Below are 23,587 nucleotides of genomic sequence, written 5' to 3'. Positions count from 1 at the left end.
GGGGCAAAATCAGTACTGCTAGTGAAGGCAGGGGGCTGGACTTGATGACCTTTCAAGGTCCCTTCCAGTTCTAGATAGGATATCTCCATTACACCTGTGCATCACTGCCAGCTTCTTGCCCAGAGTGCAGAAAGGTCTGGGTCCGGGCCTGGACTTCTGTGCACAGGAGGGCGAAATCCATCCTTACATGGAGGCCTTTGCACCATAGAATATCAAGGTTGGAAGGGACCTCAGGAGGTATCTAGTCCAACCCCCTGCTCAAAGCAGGACCAATTCCCAGACAGATTTTTGCCCCAGATCCCTAAGTGGCCTCCTCAAGGATTGAACTCACAACCCTGGGTTTAGCAGGCCAATGCTCAAACCACTGAGCTATCCGTCCCCCCTTCTGCAACTGCAAAGCACTGTGGGAGTGAGCGGCTCATGACACAGGCGGGGAAATCCTTGAGAACCACGGCACTCGGAAATGCCCTCGAGAATCCTGTGACCTTCACCGTGTGCATCGAGAAGCCGCTGCTGCAGCATCTAAATCTGCCTGACCAGCCTCCGCCAGTCCCTGCGATGGCCTGGCTGATTCTCTTTCCCTGGGACTTTGATCCTTCTCTCATCTTGGCAGGGAGATAACCCAGCATAGGGACAGGGGAAGACGCTGACCCCTCCTGTGTTGCTTACAGGGTCTCGGATGGATGCGGGGAGGGAGACACTGAGTTTTGTCCGGTGAGAGCCACCCCACCCCACACAACCCTGTTGATGAGCACTTTTCTCAGCAGCTCCAAACAGCATTCGTCATCGGCACTGACTCCGTGGGGGCTCACGCACCCATGGAAAAAAAATAATGGGTGCCCAGCACCCGGCAGCCATAGCTGTTCCTCAGGACCGCCAATCAGCTGTTTGGTAGCTGGGAGAGGGCGGGGAGCAGTGGGCGGGCGGGAGCCTTAGGGGAGGGGTTGGAGCGGAGGTGGGAAGAGGCAGAGAGGGGGCAGGAAGAGGCGGAGCAAGGGCGGGGCCTTGGGGCGGAGCACCCCCGTGGGAAAATAAAAGTCATCACCTATGGCATTCGCGATCGCAGGATGGGAGGGCAATATTGGCCTGTTCCCAGTACCCACAACCCGCTCCATAGCAATGAACTGTGACGGCACAAAGGCAGGTTTCCGACGACAGGTGGGGGGACGAACAGCAGGAGCGGGCGAACCTTGGAGCTGCAAAGATCTGATTGTTGTTCGAATGCCCCAAAGTAATAAAAAGTACCGGGGAGGGGAACTATGCGAGCTAGGATTGTCTGTCTGGAAATAGGTCGCTTTGCAAAACTTTCCCTGAGTTGGTAGCCGCCCTCCCAAGAAGCACTGTATCCACCGACTTCAAAATGATGGGCCCCGTTCTCCGCTGCCTTGCAAGCCGTGAGTGAGGGGAACCTGTGGACCAGAGGGTGGTGAAGCACTGGAATGGGTTACCTAGGGAGGTGGTGGAATCTCCTTCCTTAGAGGTTTTTAAGGTCAGGCTTGACAAAGCCCTGGCTGGGATGATTTAGTTGGGAATTGGTCCTGCTTTGAGCAGGGGGTTGGACTAGATACCTCCTGAGGTCCCTTTCAACCCTGATATTCTATGACTCTATGACAGTGTGTCCCCTTCCTTTGGTGCTGACTCCCATGAGACGTCTTTGCTAGCCCAAGGTGCTGGGCTGCCTCTCCTCAAGTCACCTGTGCTCCCCCGTCCCCTCTGCAAACTACAGCAGAACCTGCTGGTGGCAAACTCGGTTGAAAACCAATATCCGTTGGCGTGTGCACGGGAAGAACAGAGTCGTTATCGCTAGAGTATCCTGGGGGAGGGCAGGAGAAGGCAAAAGAGGGATTGCCGGGTCCCCGCCCTTCTGACGGGAGCAGCTGCGGGAAGCATAGATGTGGGCTGTCCACCTTAGCAGCCGTTGTCCCTTGCAACTTCCAGGGGTGGGTGAAAAGCTCCTGGTGGAGCTCTTACCAGACAGGCCATGTGGAAACTGGGATCATCAGAGAAGTCTTGTGGCTTAAAGCCACTTCACTACGGCGCATGTCCTGTCTGCACGTGGGCCTGGAGGGTGTCAGAGGCAGCGGATCCACCACCGTTCCCCCGGAGAGAATTCCGGCGACCCAGCTCCGCAAAGCCACCGCGCACCTTTCCCTCCCAATGGCGCCACTATTGCTCAGCGTTCTTTGGAGGGGAGGGGATTTTTGCCTCCCCCGCTGGGTGATCCGGGAGGCAAGTTTCGGGGGCCTGTAAAGAGAGGAAGCTTTAGAGGGGAAGGATGGTCCAGTGGTTTGGACAGTAGCTGAAGACTCCTTCAAGACTTCCCGTGTGAGCATGGGCAAGCCTCTCCGTGTCGCCGTTCCCCATCTGTACGGTGAAGAGAACAGCCCTGCCCTGCCCCACCGGGGGTGTTTTAAGATTAAATACATCAAAGATTGTGAGATGTTCAGATCCTGCGGTACCGGGAGCCAGATAAATACCCAGGAGAACTAACCGAGAAAGCTTCTGCTGTCTCCAGCCCTGCCTTCCCCGGGAATCTCCATATTGTGTGTGTTTTTATTATGCAAATCACAATCTCTGCTGAGGTCGAGCTCTTTTTTCTCTTGTCCCAAGTTAAAAAAAAAAAAACGGGGGGGGGAGGGAGATAATTTCCTCAGCAAGTCATCGTCGTTAATGAAGTTTTACAAAAACAGATACAACCAAGGAAAAATAAAATTTCACAGGTGATAAATTTTTCCAATTTCCCTGGCAGAATTCGATAGGATTGTTAAATTAAGAGTGAAGGTGTCTGTTAGGAAGCAACGAGCAGTGATGGGTAATTTTATAGAGTGGAAAATTGAATCAAATTGCTACATTAAAACACAGCTCCTCTGAGAATCTGCCCCTCACGCAGGCTGCTCCGGCGTAGCACCAGAGCTCGGTAGCTGTGCCCGGCGAGGGGGTGGGAAAGACCGATTCCCCGGTCTCTTGGAACCCGGGGCTGGGGAAACCGTTTTCCCCTGCGGGGGTTCAGAGGGGATCGGGTTTGCAATCCAGCAGTGGTGGAACGTGCCACATCAGTGCCTCATTAAAGGCAGCGTGTTCAGCCTTTTCGGGCACTGGTAGATTCCATATTGGCGGGGGAGCGAAGATGGAGGGAAGTGGGCTCAGAAAAGACCCATCAGGGTTTTGCCAGTAGGTATATCTATTTTTTTGTGTCGTAGTATCTGAGACCAATCCCTGCCCTAGAAGGCAGAACTTGTCCTGCCTTCTCTTTTGGGCCTGTCTACACTATAACCAACTCAGGGCACCTGGTCACAACAGGGTGAAGGGGTTACAATGTAAACAGCCTAACTGTATCCACCGCACCGTGCATGGTACCGAATTTTAACTCTCTTCCGGGGACCGGACAAGACGGCAGGTTAGAATGGTGCTCGAGCCAGAGCCGCTGATGGGGTCATTAAGGGCACGTCTACACTGCAAAGAAAAACCCTCAGAGCCCCGGGCAATTGACTGGGACTCGCAGGGCTCAGGCTGCGGAGCTAAAAAGAGCAGTGAAGACGAGGGTCTCCCACCTGGGAATCTCCATACTTCGACTGCAGCCAACCTTGCTTAAGAGCAGGGGGCTGAATCATAGAATCCTAGAATCTCAGGGTTGGAAGGGACCTCAGGAGGTCATCTAGTCCAACCCCCTGCTCAAAGCAGGACCAATTCCCAACTAAATCATCCCAGCCAGGGCTTTGTCAAGCTGGGCAGTTCCTTGATCGCTGTCCCCCCGCCCAGCCTCCAGCACTTGGGGCATTTGCTTGAGCCCTGGGCAGAGGCGGGTGACCTGCCAGCATGCACCAGCTGGGAGCAGTTTCAGTGGGTCCAGTCAATGGTGCCATCCCTTGGGATATTTGCTCCTGGGCATTAGACAGGAAAGGGTCCCATAGCACCAGCCGGGGCAGCAGGCACCACGAAGCAGGGTGAATGGAGCCTGTTATGGGGACGTCACCCCAGCAAGCTGCTCCCCGGGAACATTTTCCTGAGGAAAATCCAACCAAAGCCTGCGAGTTCTCTCCCTTCCTTCCTAAAAGCCTCCATCCATCACAGCCCTTCTGGGGCGCTGTGCAGCTAGGGAGACAGGCTGGCATTTAATTATGATATTAATGTTTCAGTTCACGGCTTCCAATCCACTCGCTCAGCCTGCCACTTGCGGGCTGGCACCAGGCACGGGACGCGCCACCCACGGCAAGGGGAAGCCCGCTGTGAATGGAATTCAGAGTCCTGCCAGCGTCATGTGGAGCTTGCTGCTTAGGGAGGGATGTAGCCGTGGCATCATGTGGCTGGTGGAATTGCGTAGCCCGGCGCCTGTCAACATCGAGTGACTCCATGGCCCTCTGTGTTGTGCAGGGGAGCGGTTTGACTCACTGGGGAGATGAAGCTTTGACACACACACACACACACACACACACACACACACACACACACAATCCCAGTGTGGAGTGTTCGGTTGCGGTGTGGCAGCAGCTGAGGCTGAGGATTTGAGCTTCGGGGTAGGGGAGGAGCAGCTGAGAGATGCTGACGTCGGCCTATGCGGGTAACAGCGTGTGGCCTTCACTTTCCGCTGTGCCATCTCGTCTCCTTAGAACATGTAAATATCCCAGTAGGCGATGGCTAACTTGGTCCCTTGGTGCAACAGGACCTGTGTGGAGTACAGACGCTGCATGCCCAGCTACCATGGGTAGAAATAGCAGCGTAGAAGGTGCTCAGACCGGAGGTTCTCAAACTGGGGAGCACAGAATGTACAGTATTCGGGGGGGCGCGAGAAGCTTTGGGGGGGGGGGGACTTACTGCGCACATTTTCCCCACAGCAACGAATAACTCTTGAGGTTTGAGGGGAACAGGGCATCCATCTTAGACCATGGCATCTTAGACCCTTGCTTCTGTGCTGCTGCTGGCCGCAGCGCTGCCTTCTGAGCTGGGTGGCCGGAAAGCGGCGGCGGCTGGCCGGGCGCCCAGCTCTGAAGGCAGCGCTTCCGCCAGCAGCAGCGCAGAACCGAGGGTGGCATGCCAGGGCCGTCCTTACCCATACACAAAGTACGCAGCTGCAGGGCCAGGGCAAGTGCAGCGACCCGACCCCAGCCGCGCTGCCGGTGAGTACTGGGGGGTGGTCCCCCCCTCCTAAGCCAACCCCCACCCCCCGTGGAGGCCTGGGGCCCCACACACCCCCGTGGGGGGGCTGCGTAGGGCCCCAGAATACCTAGGGACGGCCCTGGTGGCATGGGATGGTATTGCCCAAAAAACAGCCGCACCCATCGCACTAGTAACAACAGTGTGATGCCAGGAAGTAGCATCTTACTTAAAATGTACATGACTATACCCTTAAATGGCTGTGTTTGAGTCAATGCTTTTAATATTTAGTGAGAGTTGTATGTTGATTTTCTTTTTATCGGTATAGGTACTTGTGCGGCGGGGGGGAGGGGGAGGCGTAAACTCCTACAGACACAAAGAAGGGAGGCCCGATCAAATAAGTTTGAGACTCACTGGCTTAAATGAGTAGAGAGGTCCCAGATCTGTAGGCTCTGTATCCTACACGGCTCTCCACGTGCCCAAGCAGTGCCTCCCCTTGCTACCGTTAGCGGCGTGGTGTCCCACTGCCAAAGCTTTAACCTGCTCCCCTCTCTGCCAGCGCCTTTCACTACCTCGTGTAGCTAGGCACCGTAGGGCAGACCCAGCCGCTGCCTCGAGGGTAGACACGGCCCTAGACGTCGCTACAAACTGTACCTCGCGCCCAGCTACCCCGTCCCAAGAAGGGGCAGATGTTTGAATCACCCCTCACCTCGCTCATGGCGCGTCTCCACAGGCATCCGTTTCGGTGAGGTCTTAGAGGCTTAGCTCGCGCCCGTCAGAGCAGCGCAAAGAGAAGCGGGATCAAGGCTTTGTACCCTGCAGTGAAATACAGGGGGCGAACTGCAGCCTGGCGGGATCGGCTGAAAAGACTTTCCGTTTCCATAGGCCCTTTCCTCTGAGGAGCTCCGAGCACTTTACAAAGGGTGTTGTCCCATTTTGTCACTGGAAGGGAAGTGACTCGCCCAACTCAGTGACGGAGCCGGGAAGAGAATCCAGCAGCCCTGACTCCCGGCTCCTTGCTCCAGCCGTTACACCACCCTCTTTTTCGGAGCCAGGAAGAGAACTAGCATCCGGACTTCCCTCTACCCACTCTTGAGAGTTGGAAATAGAACCCAGGAGTCCTGACACTCAACCCCCTTTCTCTACCCACTAGGCGACGCTTCTGCTCAGAGTTAGGAATAGAACCCTGGAGGCCTGGTGCCCTGTTCCTGGCTCCCATGACTTGAACTTTTAAACTGTGGGTGGGGGGCGGTTGGAGGTTCTGGTTAAAATGTTCTGTGATACGTCAACTGTGAAATTGGACTGAGGTGGCGGAGGACGGAGACTTGCTGGGAAAGGTGCTCTCTCCTTCCCTTTGCCAGCCACGGTACCTTCTTGTAGCTGAGTGCAGAATAAGCAAAAGGACTGGGGTAAAGTTTTCTCGTCTTTGGGAGCAGGGGGCTGGAATCAAGCAAGCCGCCTGACCCCATTAGAGGCGGGAAATGCGGATCCGCAGCCGCTGTAATGGCAACAGGAACCGGCTCCGCTCTCTGGAGGGGTTTCCCGTAAAGCAGAGAGAAAGCGAGACAGATCACCCTCCGTGGAAATGTTAGCACACACTCCGCTGCCCAGCACTGCAGAGAAGCCTGCGTTACTGCTAGGAAGGGGCGGGAAGGAGCCAGGCTGCCTGCTGCAGCACAAGGCAGGAGGGGGGGGAGAGACATGGAAGGCCCGATGGGCTTAGCATAATTGATGCAACTTCCCCCCCCCCCCGCATACCAAAAGTCACGTAGAAGAAATGCTCCCCTTGGAATGTCATGTGTTTTCCTGCGCCAGTGCTGGCTGATGGCTTCCCAAGAAGGGAGGAGAGGCCAGAGGGTTTGGGGGAAAGGGGGGGCCCAAGGACAGCTCGGCTCAGATGAGGGCAAAGCCGTCCACAGGGAGCAAGCCAGGACGCAGTTGAGGGTGTATGGAGGCTGCAGATTGTGGTAGATGAACGGCACAGACTGCAGGTCTATGGGGTTGCAATTAGACGTGTGCAATCAGATAGATGAGTAAACATGGGTGTGCGGAAAATAGATGGGGGTAAAATCAGGCGCACACAGATCACAGGGGGATGGGGTATAACCACATATAGGCCGGGTGTAGGTTGGCAGGTAGATGGGGTGTGATCAGGGGCATGCAGGTTGTGAGTGGATGGGGCATCTCCATGTGAGTGGGCAGAGTACAGTCTGAAGGGGTGTTCGTTATTTGTATTATGGTAGCACCTAAAGGCCCCCATCAGGGATCAGGGCCCCATGGTACAAGGTGCTGTACACGCTCATAACGAAAAGACAATCTCTGTCCCGAAGAGCTTGCAATCCAAGGCTAGCGCTTCTTGTTCCCGAGGGTTGCATTTGAATTCCTGAAGGCCTTAGCAGTGGGCTCATGGAGACTTAAATGTTACTCAATACTGCTGAGTGCACACTCTGTCAACGACACGTATAATGTGCCCGTCAGCATGCTAGCTAGACACCAGGACATACAGCAGAGGTTTGTTATCAGGGCTCATTCCTCCAAGTTACGTGCTTGCCACAAAATGCTCGTGGTAACTTTTTGATACGCTTGCCAGCGTGCGATTTACAGACTGTGGATGAATAAGGTACAGCTTTGCATAAACGAATGGATGGCAAACCTAGAGGGCTATTGCCCACTTACTAGTCTTCCATACTCCCAGGCTGTGCTTCGTTGGGGGAAATACACACAAACTAAAATCTGGGACATTTAGTTTGGCGGGTGGGGGGGAAATATCCATTGCTTCAAACCGATGGAAGGTATTTAGAGAGGAAGGATGGTCTAGCGATTAGGGTGCTAGGCTGGTATTTGGGATATCTTCATTCAGTTCCCTACACTGCCACAGCCTTTCTGCGTCACCTTGGGCAAGTCACTTAGCAAGTGGGGTGTGGTGAGGCTAAATATATTAGAGAGCATGGGGCGGCTTCCATATTATGGTAATTGCAGCAATAGATGGGTAGCTTAAACTGCTTGCTGTGTGCAGTCCCAAATCCGTAGCATGGCGGACTGCTTGTCTGATATGCTGATTGGAACAGTGATTGTTAGCCGCTGGAATCAGCCACTTGCTTGTGACCTCAATGCAATAGGGAATGGGTGTTAAGTGCCCCAATGGCTCCTTCATCCTACTGTTTGAATTCAACTCCAGATTGTGGCGTTAGGTTCCTTCTGCAGCGACGACAGGGTTCCGTCTTAATCATTAAACCTCTCTGCTAATTATCCCCCCTGCCCACACGGAGAAGCTTTAGTCTGGAGCCTATCCCATGCAGGGTCGCTCCTGTTCTGCATCAGAAGCGGCCGAGGCATTTCAGAAAGCTCTCCCCAGCTGTTGGTTTCATTCGGCACCGGGTGGATCCGTGGGCCTCTCCAAGGGGCTCTTTTTGGTGTGGCAGCTTCATCCGTTCCTTGATTTTTAGCAGGACTTTCGCCTGTCAGAGTTGTAGCTCTGCCATTCCAGTTGCCTTACTCCCTCCCCTCTGAAGGTGGGGGGGCTGCTGCTCGGCCCAGGGGAAAGTACCAGCAGAAGACGGAGTGGATGTACGTTCTCCCCTTTGGAGGGCCGGGACCCGGGTGTGCACTCGCCAAGCCTCCCTGGAATGTTCCTGTCTAGCCTCACGTCGGGACACCAGCGTCCAGCTGACCCGAGAAGCGAAGTTGTGAGAAGTTGCTCCCTGCAGACGGCTCCAGTAGAACTTAGCCGTTTCCTTCTTACCCAGTGGCAGCAAAGGCAAGACAGATGCCGTCGTTTGCAAGGCATTCTTTGACCGTGTGACTTTTGGAAGAGAGAGGGCATTTAGGTCCCATCTACGCTACAACTATAATTGAGGAAGAGGCGGGATCACAGTGGTCTCCGGGCCCAGTTGCAGCACTGTTAATGAGTAACGCAAGGGGAACCTAACCCTATTCCCCCAACCCTTGGATGGTCCCCGGGTTTTAACCAGCTACGTCCATTCTGCACTGCAGTATTTAACCGGGTTGCAACTGGCTGGATTATAATGGTAGTGTAGACTGGGTTCTTTGCAACAGTGGGGTAGAGAGACCGAGAGGGCTCACGTTGCAGGTGGAATGGTGCAGGGAGAGGATGTTTGGGTTGGAGAGAGAAACAGGCCAGCCATGAAGGTGCTAACGCAGAGAACAGAGAGCTTGGAATGGGACCACCTTTGTGCAATCGCTGCTCTCCCAGGAGCATGTTTTGCTTGTACGTGTTACTTTGCTGTGCAGTGGAAAACACACACACTGTCTCTCATTAGGGCTGCTATATTCTCATCCACTGTGGAGATTGAAACTGGAATCCTAGAATATCAGGGTTGGAAGGGACCTCAGGAGGTATCTAGTCCAACCCCCTGCTCAGAGCAGGACCAATCCCCAACTAAATCCCCAAATGGCCCTCTCAAGGATTAAACTCACAACCCTGGGTTTAGCAGGCCAATGCTCAAACCACTGAGCTATCCCTCCCCCTGTTTGTCCCTCCGCGTTCTGGCTCTCCCTGTAACTTCCAGATGAGCCCCGTTAGCACTAATTAGAATGAAAACAATACGTTGAGCTTCTACAGCAACGCTCAGATGAGTCTGGTTTTACAGGAATTAGCCAACTAATCTCCACAACCCCCCTCTGATGTAGGCAGGTAGGATTATCCCCATTACTGATAAGTAAACTGAGGCACAGAGCCTGTGACGCTTGGGTAGCTCTCCAATCAGGAGACCTTCTCCTTATCTATCAAGACGTGTCTACGGTCACCACGTAATCTGAGCATCTCCCTAGTATTTGAAAATGCAAGTAACAATAGCAAGCGTTTTCCCTTTCCAGCCCAGAGGAGAAACAGCTGAATTGGTTTACAGGGCAAGTCACTTATCGAGGGAAAGCTGAATCCAGTGCATTTAGGGCCTCATTTCTTGTGGCCAAGAGTTCCGCTGGGTCCAAGAGCTGTAAAATTCCGTCTCCTGCATTCATGAGCCTCTCCTTATTAGTCCACAGTCCCCGTGGAATAGCTGCATCATTCTAGGTCACGATTGCAGAGGCGATCTCGCCGTTGCTCAAATGGGTTTACGAAGCAATTTATGGTCTGGATAAATTCTGCCAGGAGGCGGGGGGGGGCTATGTGGGTAAAAGAGGGGAAGTCAGGCAGGAATTCTGTATGTCAGATCATTTTTTCCACCCACACCTCACTTCCTCTCATCCGAAAAGCCTGGCGTTGTAAGGGTGGGCGTGGACACTTTGGCATTCATGTCTGCCTCACTTAGGTGCTTATATGACCTCCATTCCCTTATTATCTGACCACCTCGCAATCTTATTTATCGTCACAACCTCCCCAGGAGGTAGAGAAGTGCTAGCCTCCCCCCAGTTAGAGCGCCGGGAGACTGTGTGACTTGCCCAAGGTCACGCAAGAAATCTGTTGCAGAGCAGGCACCTGAACCAAAGTCTCCCAGATCTTAAGCTACTGCTCTAACCATTGGGAAGCACTTCCTCTCTATAGCTTAGCTATAGAAGTAGCCAGGGAGTTGTAACAGCCCTTTCCCTAATCATCGTCCTCCTTAGCCGGGGAGAGTTTGTTTCTACTGGTAAGCTTCCTTATCCAGTTCTAGAGGTCATGAGTTCCTCGCTGATAGTCATGGTATTCTGCATATAAGACTGGCTGTAGCCTGGGAGATGACTCCCAAGGCACAATGAGAAATAGTGTCTCTTCTGAAACTGAATTGCCCTGGAAGAATCGGTTTTATCTGTTCCCTTTCCCATTCTCATCCCAGGGCCAGATTAAGTGCTGTTGTCCGAAAGGATAAAGAAATCCACTTTTGATTGCTTTGATAGTGGGTGGTTTTTGTTTTTTTTTTATCATGGTTGCCGATACATTTACATTCTCTTTTACAAATGCAAAGAGCAGGCAAAAGCCACTTTCAATAATTTATTTTCAAATCAATGCTAATGAGGTTATGTCTCGTCAGTGGCCGAGTTTTACAATAAAGTCTGATTTATTTAGAAAAGATCTTTGGTGCCACTTCCCGTCTAATGGGGGAGCCGTTGCAGTGACCCTCCAACTTCGGATCCAATTTGTAATTCACAGCGGAGCTCTGACCTGATTTGCATTGATTAGAATCGGGAGGCAGAGACAGCTGGGGCCGGGCCGTGGAGGGTGGGGGAGAGCACTCTGTCTTCCAAAAGTGCCTAAACGCAGCAGATTATCTACCGCCTTGCGATCAAGTTGCACAGTATCAGCAAAAGGCCCGTCGCTGACTTTATTAGAAAGGCCCTCCCGACCATGGTTCCTCATGAAACTGGGGTACATGCGGCTCTGCCCTGAGATTAGAGCAAAACTTGGTGCCTTTGGGTTCACAGACCGAGCTTCAGTCACGGTACCTCATGCTCCTGCATAGGACTTGCCTATGCTGCAAAAATAACCCATTGCTAACCACAGGTGCAGCTCAGTGCTGTCTGTCAGGGCCGAATTAGGTGCAGAATCCGCGCTATAGGTGGATGTCCAGGGGGCTGACTTCCAGAGACATGGAACAGTCCTGGAATCTGGGTTCTGTTTCTAAACTTGGTGGTTGCACAGAGAAACCTGCAAATGTGACCCAAGCGGTGACGTCTTCCTGAGTCTGCAGACAACCTCTGGCAGAGGGAGCGTGCTAGAGCCATCTGGCCCCGCACCCAGATCTCCTGTTCTGGGTGAGTGGGGTGTGGCTAGGATTTTGGATTGCCTTAATCCAGCCCTGATTCCTGTCATTGCCGATGCTTGCCGCCAAACTGAATTCAGCACTGGTTTGGCCAAGTAGCGTATACACAACTTGTGTGGGTGCCGCTACATCAGGGATTCTGAACCTGTATTCATGTGCCAGTGTAAGGACCTTGCACCAATCAATTCCTGGGAGAGTGAATGCCGGTGCTAAATGATAGGTTACCCATTTAAACTAAATCACCAGAACCCAGTTGTAAACCGATGTAAGTGTGTGCACAAAAGGGGCTTGCGCTGACTTAGCCCAAACTGATTTGAGTTAAACTGGTGCGACTATTGTGTATAAATAAGCCATTCTTTCTTTCACACTGACTTCAATCTCCTTTTGTGCTCATGAGTAGCCTAGGTCCCACCGGCTCCCTGCTCTTTGTTTCGTCTTAATCCTGTTCTGTACAGTCCTCTCCACTATGGCTCAAACCTTCTCCCACTGAAATCAGTGGCTAAACTCCCATGACCTCAGCATCTTCTACCATCTGCCCTCTATGCCTGGATCATCCTCTCTCTTCTTCACTGGCAGGGGTCCTTTCTCTCACCTTCTTCAGATTCCCCCTTAAATCTGCTTCTTTCAAGAAATCATTCCACCTCCTCCGTTTCCTGGAAATTATTGTTCAGTCAGTGTCTTGTGTCCCGCAGACCATAAACTTTTCAGTGCAGGAAACGTCTCTTCCTATATGATGCTTATAAAGTGCCATGTAACTTTATGAGGCTATCGTAAGTGGTTTGTTTTTAACAGTGTTAATAGGAATTCATGGGTTTATGCAACATGCTTTAAAATATTACCTGTCCCAGGAGCGGGGGCCTTCCCCGTCCCCTTTTTCAAATTTACACCTTGAATTTACTGGTTTGAGAATCAGATGCTCTCTCGAGCCAAGTCATCCGATCTATTTTATCGAATCGAATCTCTAATCTAATGTAATCTATTGGTATCGTACTGCTGCTGGGCATTGCTGGAGTATTTCTACTTTGTCCACATAATGGTTCTGTGTCTTCTAAAAGCCGCCACTCAAGGATTAATTCCTTCTGGGACCAGTGTGCGTGGAAGTCTTCACAGTCTCCGTTTGTCCATAGGCCTCTCTGTGCGCCATGTCCTTTTTTCAAACCCAGGGCCCGGACTGGCATCCACTACTCTCTGAAATGAGAGCGCCAGGCATTCAGATACCCTGGCGGTGGGCATCACATAAAGCCCCCAGGGCAGGCTTTTCCAAAACGGACGGCGTTGGCGTTGTTCTGCGCCCAGAGAAGTCAATGGGAGTTTTACCACGGACTTCAGTGGGAGCAGAGTTCGGTCAATGCTGAGAGCTTTGGAAAAGTCCCACCCCTTGTCTAGGGCACAGGGTGGAGAGGCCTCCCATGCGGTTTCCATAATCTCTCGCTAACCAAGTTCTTTCATTTCATTTCCCCCCCTCCCCTCCAGATGAGGAGCTTGACTCACCCGTCCTGGAGGACAGAGAAGACGCTGGAAGTAAAGGGAAAACAGGTAAGAGACGACCACATCATTTGGAAGCAACAGGCTCCTTGGGGCTGGACTGCAGGAAGGCCCTTCCTCCAGCTAGTTGGATCAGGAGTTAGTGTACCTCTCTGACTGTAAAAAAAAAAAAAAACGAGGAGTCCTTGTGGCACCTTAGAGACTAACAAATTTCTTTGGGCATAAGCGTTCGTGGGCTAAAACCCATTACATCTGATGAAAGACTCCTCGGTTTTTTTTGCTGATACAGACTAACACAGCTACCACTGAAACCTCTCTGACTGGGTGGCTGAGAGCATAGAGGAGGGAAAAGGCCCCAGGATTGAGGCTGCTGACGATGAGTGTGGAGGGGAGGAGGCTCTTAGCTGCTCAGAACCCTTTTGAGAACCTTCTCCGTTAGCTGCCTCCCTTTCTGTTCCGCTCTACTCTGCGCTGGTTAGGCCTCAGCTGGAGTATTGTGTCCAGTTCTGGGCACCGCATTTAAAGAAAGATGTGGAGAAATTGGAGAGGGTCCTGAGAAGAGCAACAAGAATGATTAAAGGTCTTGAGAACATGACCTATGAAGGAAGGCTGAAAGAATTGGGTTTGTTTAGTTTGGAAAAGAGAAGACTGAGAGGGGACATGATAGCAGTTTTCAGGTATCTAAAAGGGTGTCATAAGGAGGAGGGAGAAAACTTGTTCACCTTAGCCTCTAAGGATAGAACAAGAAGCAATGGGCTTAAACTGCAGCAAGGGAGGTTTAGGTTGGACATTAGGAAAAAGTTCCTAACGGTCAGGGTGGTTAAACATTGGAATAAACTGCCTAGGGAGGTTGTGGAATCTCCATCTCTGGAGATATTTACGAGTAGGTTAGATAAATGTCTATCAGGGATGGTCTAGACAGTATTTGGTCCTGCCATGAGGGCAGGGGACTGGACTCGATGACCTCTCGAGGTCCCTTCCAGTCCTAGAATCTATGAATCTATGAATCCCCCGGCAACCAGCTGTTTTACCTACGCCCCCCTGCTCCACCAATGGGCTGTGAGGTATCTCCCCCCTCCACCTCTGAGCCTCCCTTCAGGTCTCACCATTACCAGCAGTGAGCTGTTAAGGCTGGGTGGGCTCACCATGGGGTTTCCTCTCCTTCCAATCCTCCCTTGGCTATTAGTGCTGGTTTCCAGCAGCACAAGACCATCCAGCATCTCTCTACTCTCCTGTGGCCCCCTACCTGCTGTGACAGCACTGAGTCCCTTTCCAAAGGTTGGGCCGAGAGCTTCAGGATCCAGCTAACCTCCAGGCCTATCAGCAAAGGGGGACCGCACAGCCCAGTGGGGAAAGGAAGTCCTGTCTCAAGAAGCTGACCAAATGCTTCACTGATGCTACTTCGAATCACACACATTGAGATACAAGTACATAGACAATGTTCATAACTTCAAATACAAAAACGATACACACATACAAACAGCATAATCATAAGCAGCAAATTACGACCTTTCCATAGACACCTTACTTGACCTCCTTTGTACAAGATTTGGTGCAACGATAGGACCTTGGTTGCAACAATGATCTATACGGTCATTGTTCGTGTCAATAACGTCACATCGCGATCTGACCCTGAAGAAAGGTTCAGGTTCTACTGGAGGGATGGAGGCAGCTTTGGGGCTTGTGTCTGCACCTCAATGAGAGGAAGTGGCTCCTTGACCCTGAGGGCCAGGGGAGTGGAAAGGCCTCGTCTCTACTCCTCAGCGCCCTGAGACTGGAAGTTCAGAGGGTAGGGTCAGGGAGGCATGCAATCAGAGCAGCGACCATGGAACCACTGCCTGGTCCCAGCTCTGGATGCCCCGGTCTCATTCCAGGCACATTTGGATATGACTGTGTAACCGTTTTTTGGTGGCTGCAAAATGGCATCTCCTCCAGCCCCCTGCTGTTATCCCTGCTACAGGTAACTAGTTGACTCTGCGTTCCTAAGGACAGACGCCCCTCTGAAGCCTCCTTGCCAATGGCCTCTCCCACTGCTGTCTGCAGCAAAACGTGGCGTCTCTCGAGTGAGGACGCTCCACTCATCAGCCCTGCCTGACTTAGAATCCAGCAGTGGCTGCAAAGAGCTCCGTTGTAAATGCACGTGCCGCCGCTCTGTCTTCCCTTGCTCCATTTGCAGCAGGCGATCGGGACCAGGGAGCACTCGGAGAGGGAGCCAGGCTTGTAAAGTTCAGGCCGCAAACGGGAGTGGGGGGGGGGGAGAGACGCGCCGAAAAACCATCGGCAAGGGCGGAAAGTGAGTCACCGCCAGCAAAGCCGAGAGGAAGACGGAGCAGGGTGGAGCTGTGTACTGGAATGTTGGAGGCACCAGAAACCCAACCCCCAAACTGCCACTGCGGAGCAAGCTGCCTCCACAACATGTGCCTGGAATCCAGCGTCCCCACCCCTGCTTTTTCCTTAAGAACCCCTCGGGTGGGAGCTGAGCGGAAGGTCTGTTTCCTGCCCAGCTCCCCCTAGTCCCACCTGCTTCTCTTCCCATCGGGCGTCCGCCCCAGCCACAGGAAAGAAGCCCTTGTGTGCGAGCCACCTCGGGCAGTGCAGCTGTGAGCTTCCTGCAGTCCCAGTTCCCTTTTTACAGCTCCGTTCAGGAAATCGCGGCCTCCTGGCCAAAATCTGGTTTGAGACCCGCCTCCTTGGGTCCTTTCCTGCCCCCGTTCCATGGGGCTCGCATCCCAGAAATTAAAGAGGGAGGTTTAACCACATGAGCAGGGGAGATTCAGCCAGGTTTAAAGCTTTATTCCCCCCTCTGCACACACAAAAAAACCTTGGCCGTTAAGGTCTGGGTGGCTGTCACTTCACGATGCACCCTGTGTGCACGAGAGGAAAAGGTGCCCACATGGTCTGTACAACGCTTTGTGTCTGCTGGCTTAGTGCACGTGAGTATGTCGCCATCTAGTGACCTGTCTGGGAGACTACAGCGGTGTTCCCCCTTTAGCTCAAGTGGCGGTTTTGGTGCCGAAGGTCTCAATCCTGAAAACCTGTATCGTCGTGTCTGTCCGTGGTCATGCTGTTTTACTTACCTGCCCACCAACTGTCCTAGGCCTTCCGGTGTTGGGCACAAGTAGGGTTGGTTGGGAATTTTTGCCCAAAAGTTTTTTTTTTTTCATTGGAAAATGCCAATCGATTGAAACCAGAACTTTTCGTAGCAGGGAATTGTTTGGACAACAGTTTTGTCAGGAAGGTTTCTTCCAATCCAGGGTGGAATTTCTGGTCAAAACAAGAGAGCCGGAACTGGAACTTGGGGGCTCCCGTATCCCGAGCGAGTGCCCTCGCCACCAGGCTGTTGGCCGTTCTGGGATGCCTCGCTTGCTCTCTTTCCATAACAGATTTCCAAAGCTCTCCATGGGCTGCAGGGTCACTGGCTCACGTGGCCAAATGAGTTTGAGTTCCAGCTGCTTGTGAAGATCGGAGTGAATGAGAATTCTTCTGAATGTTACGTTTCTGTGGTGCTGTTTTCCCACCTTCATGCCCCACCAGCGTGATGAGTTATTGGGCCACTGGAGCATATGGCATCTACAGCAGGTACGGGCGCCCCAAAGCTTCGAAAACAGACGTCACGTTATTTATAAACCATGCTTTGGTCATGACGCAAAGCTGCGCTTTCATCTGTGTAGGATCAAATGCAGCTGCCTAAAGAGAGAAGGCAGAGGAGAAACAGACGGAAGGAATATCGGAGGGGCATGTTCGTAAAAAATAAACAAATCAACCTAAGCAAGTAAATTAAAATAAAATAAACTAGTTCCATTTCCCCACTGAACTTCCTAATTCTCCCCTCAGAACTGCCTCCTAGGAGGATGTTCAAATGTATAATCAACCAGAAGCAGTCCCTAATCCTGTAGCAGCGGCGTGTAGTGGGTAGAGCACTAGAGTGGGAATCGGGAAGCTTGGGTTCTATTTCTGGCTCTTCCAGTGACCTTGGGTGAACCACTTCCTTTCTCTGTGCCTCAGTTTCCCCACACCTCCTATCTTATCTATTTAGATTGTAAGCTCTTTGGGGCAAGAATTCTGTCTCACTATGTGTTTGTACAGCCCCTAGCACACTTGGGCCCTGACCTCAATCTCCGAGTGCTCCAGGAATACTAATAATATTTCGTCCTTGGATCAATTCGGTCTTTGGCTGCCCACATGCAGCTCCCACAAGGTGGCACTTCTCTTTCCTGACTAACCCCTACTGACGGGTTTAGGCTCAGTCTATGCAGAGCAACTGTGTTGACTTCTTTATCCTGGCACTGAGGGAAGCACCGTTGTTCAGGGAGGTGCTGGCCTGGGCTACAGTGAAAAGTTGTGCCGTTGAGGTCTTGGAACAGGTACAGGCTGGATTCAGTCAGCTACGATCCTTGCTGCTGAGTGGCTTCCATTTTTCCCTTTCTATTTCCAGTTCCCTTTTCAGTTACTAATGTACTTGGAGACTAAGGGCTTGTCTACACGGAGGCCTGGTCTACACTACGGGATTAATTCGGATTTAGCAGCGTTAATTCGAATTAATCCTTCACCCGTCCACACAACAGAGCCATTTAGTTCGAATTAAAGGGCGCTTTAAATCGATTTCTGTACTCCACCTCGACGAGCGGAGTAGCGCCAAAATCGATTTTGTTAATTCGAATTAGGGTTAGTGTGGCCGCACACCACCGAATTAATGTGATTAAAATAAATGGGGTAGTGTGGCCGCACACCACCGAATTAATGTGGTTAAAAACCGAATTAATGTGCTTAGTGTGGCCGCGCACAATCGAATTTATACAACCTGTTTCCCAAATTCGAATTATCTAAATTCGGATTAATCCCGTAGTGTAGACATACCCGGAGATACTCAGGAAAGTTAATCCGAATTAACTAAAGGTGTGAATTTAAAGTGGATTAGTGAAACCACATTAAACCCCAGAATTAAAGTGGCCTTAATTTGGTTTAGCTCCCTAAAACTGGGGACTTGAGAGGTGCCGGAAGGAGTCATGCACTCAAGTCCCTTAGGGTACCTAACTGCCGTCGGCTTGGGGTTTTAAAGGCCGTGTGTTCCACCATTGGCTCATTTGGGCCTTGGATTTTGTTGGCCCAGCTTGTGATGCCTTTGAGCCTGATGCTTAAGAGGGAATGGAGTTGCAAGTGCTCTGAAAAATAGGCCCCAGGCATCTCAAGGGGGGGACCCCAAATAAGAGGTCACCTAGAGGTCCCACTACAGTCTTGCCAGCCATTCAGATTCCTTGTGGTGCTAAACGTTCATCGTTATAACCATTTTAGTTATTAGCGTGGTCACAATTGCTTTAGGACCTGTCTTTTTTCATGCTGAATAATACAGTAGACTCTTGCCTCTCAATTGCTGGGCAGGATTTCAAGGGACAGGGTTGTGGCATTGCTGGAAGCACTTGTCTCTGTGCTTTAGTCTTGTATTTTTTGTTCTGCAGTCCAAACGGAATAGAAGACTAATTAGGTGGAGTGAAGTCCTTGAAATGAAAGCTGAGAGGCTGGGGGTTGCAATGGGCATTTTTCTTAATTATATCAAATGGTCAAAATGCCAGATGAGCATTTGGCTAATGTAAAACTTATTGTTTCTCATTTCCGAGAGCCACAAGGACACCGTGAAGCCAGCCTCTCCCAGCAAATCAAACCGAGAGCTGCAGTCTCATCTTGCCAGGAGTCTCATTTTCTTCTCTTAGCAACTGGTTCCTTTTAACCCCTGTGTTCTGAGCTAGAATTAGCTAAGGCCGAGGTAGGGTAGCCGCATGTGCAAGGCATTTTACCAGGACGGGCACAGCCAAATTCCACCACTCGACAATCACCCGCAATCTCTGGCTCCTCCCACGATCCACAGCTCCGCCCTCTCCTGGAGTCGCAGGATGTTTCTGCTCCAATGAAAACAACAAACAACTGTTGCTATTTAGACTGGTATTGTTATGCTTCAGAGTCAATGGCCACCCCTGAAATGAACAGGGGCCGCTTGCACTCCTCCCTTGACTGTTGTTTCCAGCAGTGCAGATGTGGGGAGGAACACACGGCAGTAGCCCCATTTGGATGGTTTTCTTAATGACCATTGAGCCTATAAATACAGAGCCGGATTCTGATTCCCACTTACGTTGATGTGGATCGGCAGCAGCAGCTGCACTGAAGTTACCAGTAAGCAAATACAAAATCTAGGCTCGGGTTGTTTGTTTGTTTATAATGGAAAACTAATTTCTGTAGAGACAGATGGGCCCATCTAGGTGCTGGTATGGCATATGACCGAGTGTAGGCTCAGCCTCACCCCCGAGGGCAGTGGCAGCTGGGCTTAGTAATGAATACAGGATACAGGAATGTGAGATTTGACAGACTGGATCAGATCCGAGGCCCATCTAGCCCAGTATCCTGTCTCTGATTGTAATCAGTACCAGCTGCTTCAGAGGAAGGTGGAAGAACCCTGCAGTAGCAGATGTGCCTTCCACATCAGGTCTCATGCTGATCTCTAATAGAGATTGGTTTCAGCCCTGACACATGAAGGTTAATATCCCTTCCAAAAAAATGTGTTGAACTTACTTCTATCTCTGATTAGTCTTTCTATCCATATAAATGTCCATTCCCTTTCTGAAGCTTGTCCCTAGCCTCCGTTTGCCAGAAGCTGGGAATGGACGACGGGGGATGGATCATTTGATGATTCCCTGTTCTATTTATCCCCTCGAAGCACCTGGCATTGGCCACAGTTGGAAGACAGGATACTGGGCTAGATGGACCTTTGGTCTGAGCCAGTCTGGCCGTTCTTATGTTCTAAGCTCTTGGCCTCAACAATTTCCAGTGGCAATGAGTTCTGCAGTGTGAAAAAGCATTTGCTCTTATGAGGTTTAAATTCTCCAACCTTTTAATTTCATCCAGTGCCCCTTTTCTTTCTCGTGTTATGAGACAAGGAGAACAGATGTTCCCAATCTAGGCAGTGTTGCCTAGTGGGTAGAGCACTGGACCTGGGACTCAGGAGAATTGGCTTTTACTCCAGCCTCTGCCACTGGCCTGCTGGGTAGCCTTGGTCAAGTCATTTCACCTCTGTGCCTGATTCCCCAGCTATAAAATGAGGAGGAGGAGGATGCACTTTGTGATCTGTGAATGAACAGTACTACGTAGGCGCTGGGGATTATGATTACCGGCTCTAGACTGTTCATTATATTACGTCCCCTCTCATTCGGATCCACTCTAAGGTAAACAATCCCAATCTTTTCCATCTCTCTTCGGATGAGTTTTTTCCGGGCCCTTGATCATGATTGTTTCCCTTTTCTAAACACTCTGTAGGACAGCAATAGCACAGTATCCAGAAGAGGCTGGATCACTACTTTTATGTTAAGTTTTTGGCCGTGGCGTTGTAGCCCTGTTGGTCCCAGTAGATGAGAGACAAGGCGGGTGAGGTCATGTCTTTTTCGGCACCAATTTCTGTTGGTGGAAGGTACAAAGCTTTTGAGCTTTTCGCAGCTCTTCTTCGGGTCAGGACTCAGACCTGAAGAAGAGCTCTGGGAAGCTTGCGAGCTTGTCACGTCCACCAATAGATGTTGGTCCAATAAAAGAGATTCCCTCACCTGCCTTCTTTATATAAAGCCATTACAGTCTCTTCTACCTACTTTATGTAAAGGCATTACAGAATCTGCCCCCCCCCCTTCTATTCCTTATGCAACCTAACATCTGAGCGTTTGATGGTGTTCTTTAAACCACAGCTGCACATTGCACGGAGGTCTCCATTGAGCTGTTTATAATGATGCCCAGGTCCCTTTCCAGAGTGGAGTCCGTTAATTTAGATTCCTCTAAGGTGTCAGAGTAGTTCCACGGGGCATTATTTGGCACTTACTGACACTGCATTGCAGTTGCCATCCTGTTGCCCATTACCCTCGTTTGGCTAGGGCTCTCTGAAGTTCCTCGCAGCCCTCTCTGGTCCTGATTAACCTAAATAACATTTCACCATCTGCAAATGTGGCTGCCTCGCTGCTTACCCCCCCTTTCCAGATCATTAATAAAGACAGGACACTTGTGGTTTTTCCAAAGCCCTATCATCCGAACCCCTTTCTTGTGCCCCATGCTGGAAGGGATTCAGATAATGCGGAGATTCGGATATTAGAGCAGAAACTCCCGGCTGCAGGATGACCACCCTGCTGCTGATTGGCTCCTGTAACAACGTAGGGAGCCCTCCGCAACCTGGGTGAGCGGGGCCGTGACGGTGGAGCTGCAAAGGGCCCTGCACTGCTGCTCCCGCCCTTTTGATGATCTGATCCCGTGTCCCCCACGCTATTCGGACAATGGGGCGTACACTGTATATTAAACAACCCGGGACCTCGCACCGTGCTTCAGTTTCTTTAGATCGCCGCTATGGGCCTAGTGACTTACTGCTTTTTAAATGATCGATTTGCTTCCTCTTCTCCCACTCAACTTCCAAAATTATCTCATTTTTTATTACCAGGGAAGAGCAAATCTGGGGTAGGGATCTCCAAAGCCGTCTCGACCGAGTAGCGAAAACCAACACAAATAATCCATTGAGCTTCTCAGCAATGTCCTTATCTTCCTTAATTGCTCTCATTAACCACTGATATCCAGCGGCCGCACTGGTTCTTTCAGTAGCAGAGCTCCACAGGCGGAAATAGTCGGTGGCCCCAGTTTCTCTGAGGATGTCTGCACTGCAATCAGAAGGTGTAATTTGCAGCGGGTGTAGATGTGTCTGAGCTCGCTTTGATCAAGTTAGCTCACTAAAATGCGCAGAGTAGCCGTGGTGGCCCAGGCTAGCTGCCCAAGTACGTAGCCACCGTCCCAGGCAGGAGTGCGTTCAAGCGGCTCCACCCATGCCACCGAGGTTACGCTGCTATTTTTAGCAAGCTAGCGTGATCAAAGCGTGTCCGGTACGCCTACATGTGCTGCAATCACACGTCTAGACCTTCAGATTTCTTCCAGTGTGGAACATTGTATATTTCAGTCCCAAATCTCCTTCCCACCTGCCACGACATATTGGGAAAATAATAAACCTGTTCTTGTCCGAAGAGGGAAGTGCACTGAATTTGGCCATCGCTGTATTTAAACCTATTCGTCAGTGATTTACTTATAATGATCCGTAGGATTGCTAATGTTTTAGTTAATAACCTGAGCAATTTCCACCCCCCCAAGAAGTTCCATCCTCCTGGAATACGATTTGTGTCTCCTTTTTCTCCAAAACGGAGTGGCTTTGTGCTCCACCAGAGAGAACCAGCAGGTCTGGGGTGGGTCCCTTCCCCTGGTACTGAGTTACTCTGTGCATCACGGTATTTGCTGCCTTTTCGTTCCCTTTAAAAATATGTTTGCACTTGTTCCATTTGTTGCTGCCCCCTGCCGTCTGCCATCCGCTATTCACTTTGTGATGAGATTCTGCCTGCTGATACTTCCGCTGCTTCAGTTCATAACCGCTGGGTCCTGTGTTTTATACAAGCTTAAATAACCCAGCAGCTCCTAGTCTTTCTATTCCCTTCACAATCTTTGCCCTGCCACTAGGTTCCCCCTTTAATATTTTTCCAAAGGATACAGACCTACTTTCTTCCAGCCTTTCTACTTAAGTTCCCCAAGTCCCTGAGTCATTCTGTTTGTTCCCTGCTGCATCATTACCCATCTCTGTAATGTCCTTTCTCATATTTAAGTGATCAAATCTGGGCACAGATCTCCAGATGTGCCCTTACCATTCAATCCCTTAGACCACATTAGAAACATTTCCTGCAACATGTGCGCAGTATTGTCTATTTACGCTTCACAGGCCTGATTCCCTGCCCTGTCAAACCAGTGATTTCCGTTCGGTGGTCGAATGAGGCCCCTTAGCACTTTGTTTTATTGAAGGGGTTTTTTTTAATTTATTGGGCCACAGAACTTGGGAGCTCTCAGTATCCCCGCATCTTAATCTACCCCTTTAGAATGCTCTCCTGCCCCACCCTCCATCAGGGAGCGTGGGCTAATAGGTAGCACGGGGGGCTTGGGAAGTGAAGCTGCTCAGGTCTGTTGTCTCTGTTACTGATTTGCTGAATGACCTTGGGCGAGTCACTTCCTCCCCCTTCTCTCTGCCTCAGCTTCCCTGGTTGTGAAGTGGGCGTAACGATACTGCCTCAGATGAAAGTAGCTACATGTTATCGCCTCTTCTTGGGCACAAGAGTTCTCTCTGTTTTTCTACAGACCACAGTTTGAGGCTTAAGTTTTAAGGCTTCCCAAGCCTTTGAGGGTTTGTCTACACTGCAGGGTAAGCCTGGGGTTTGAACTCAGGCTCAAGCCCACCCCCCCTTCAGGCTACACACACATCATGTTAACCGGGG

General features: G+C 51.1%; 1 protein-coding gene across 1 annotated transcript in view; it reads left to right on the top strand.

The window, feature by feature from the left end:
* The window catches only part of SKAP1 (src kinase associated phosphoprotein 1), a 228,634-nt gene that overhangs the window by 185,103 nt on the left and 19,944 nt on the right, over window positions 1–23,587 (top strand). The window contains exon 11 of the mRNA XM_026654797.1: window positions 13,263–13,325. Within this exon, the coding sequence (XP_026510582.1) occupies window positions 13,263–13,325 (63 nt within the window). The remainder of the gene's footprint in view (window positions 1–13,262; window positions 13,326–23,587) is intronic.

Source organism: Terrapene carolina, unplaced genomic scaffold (assembly GCF_002925995.2).
Source record: "Terrapene carolina triunguis isolate 2854851 unplaced genomic scaffold, T_m_triunguis-2.0 Scaffold193, whole genome shotgun sequence".
In the NCBI taxonomy this organism is placed as follows: domain Eukaryota; kingdom Metazoa; phylum Chordata; order Testudines; family Emydidae; genus Terrapene; species Terrapene triunguis.
Note: the sequence above shows the minus strand (reverse complement) of the source record. Positions and strands in the feature narration are given on the sequence as shown.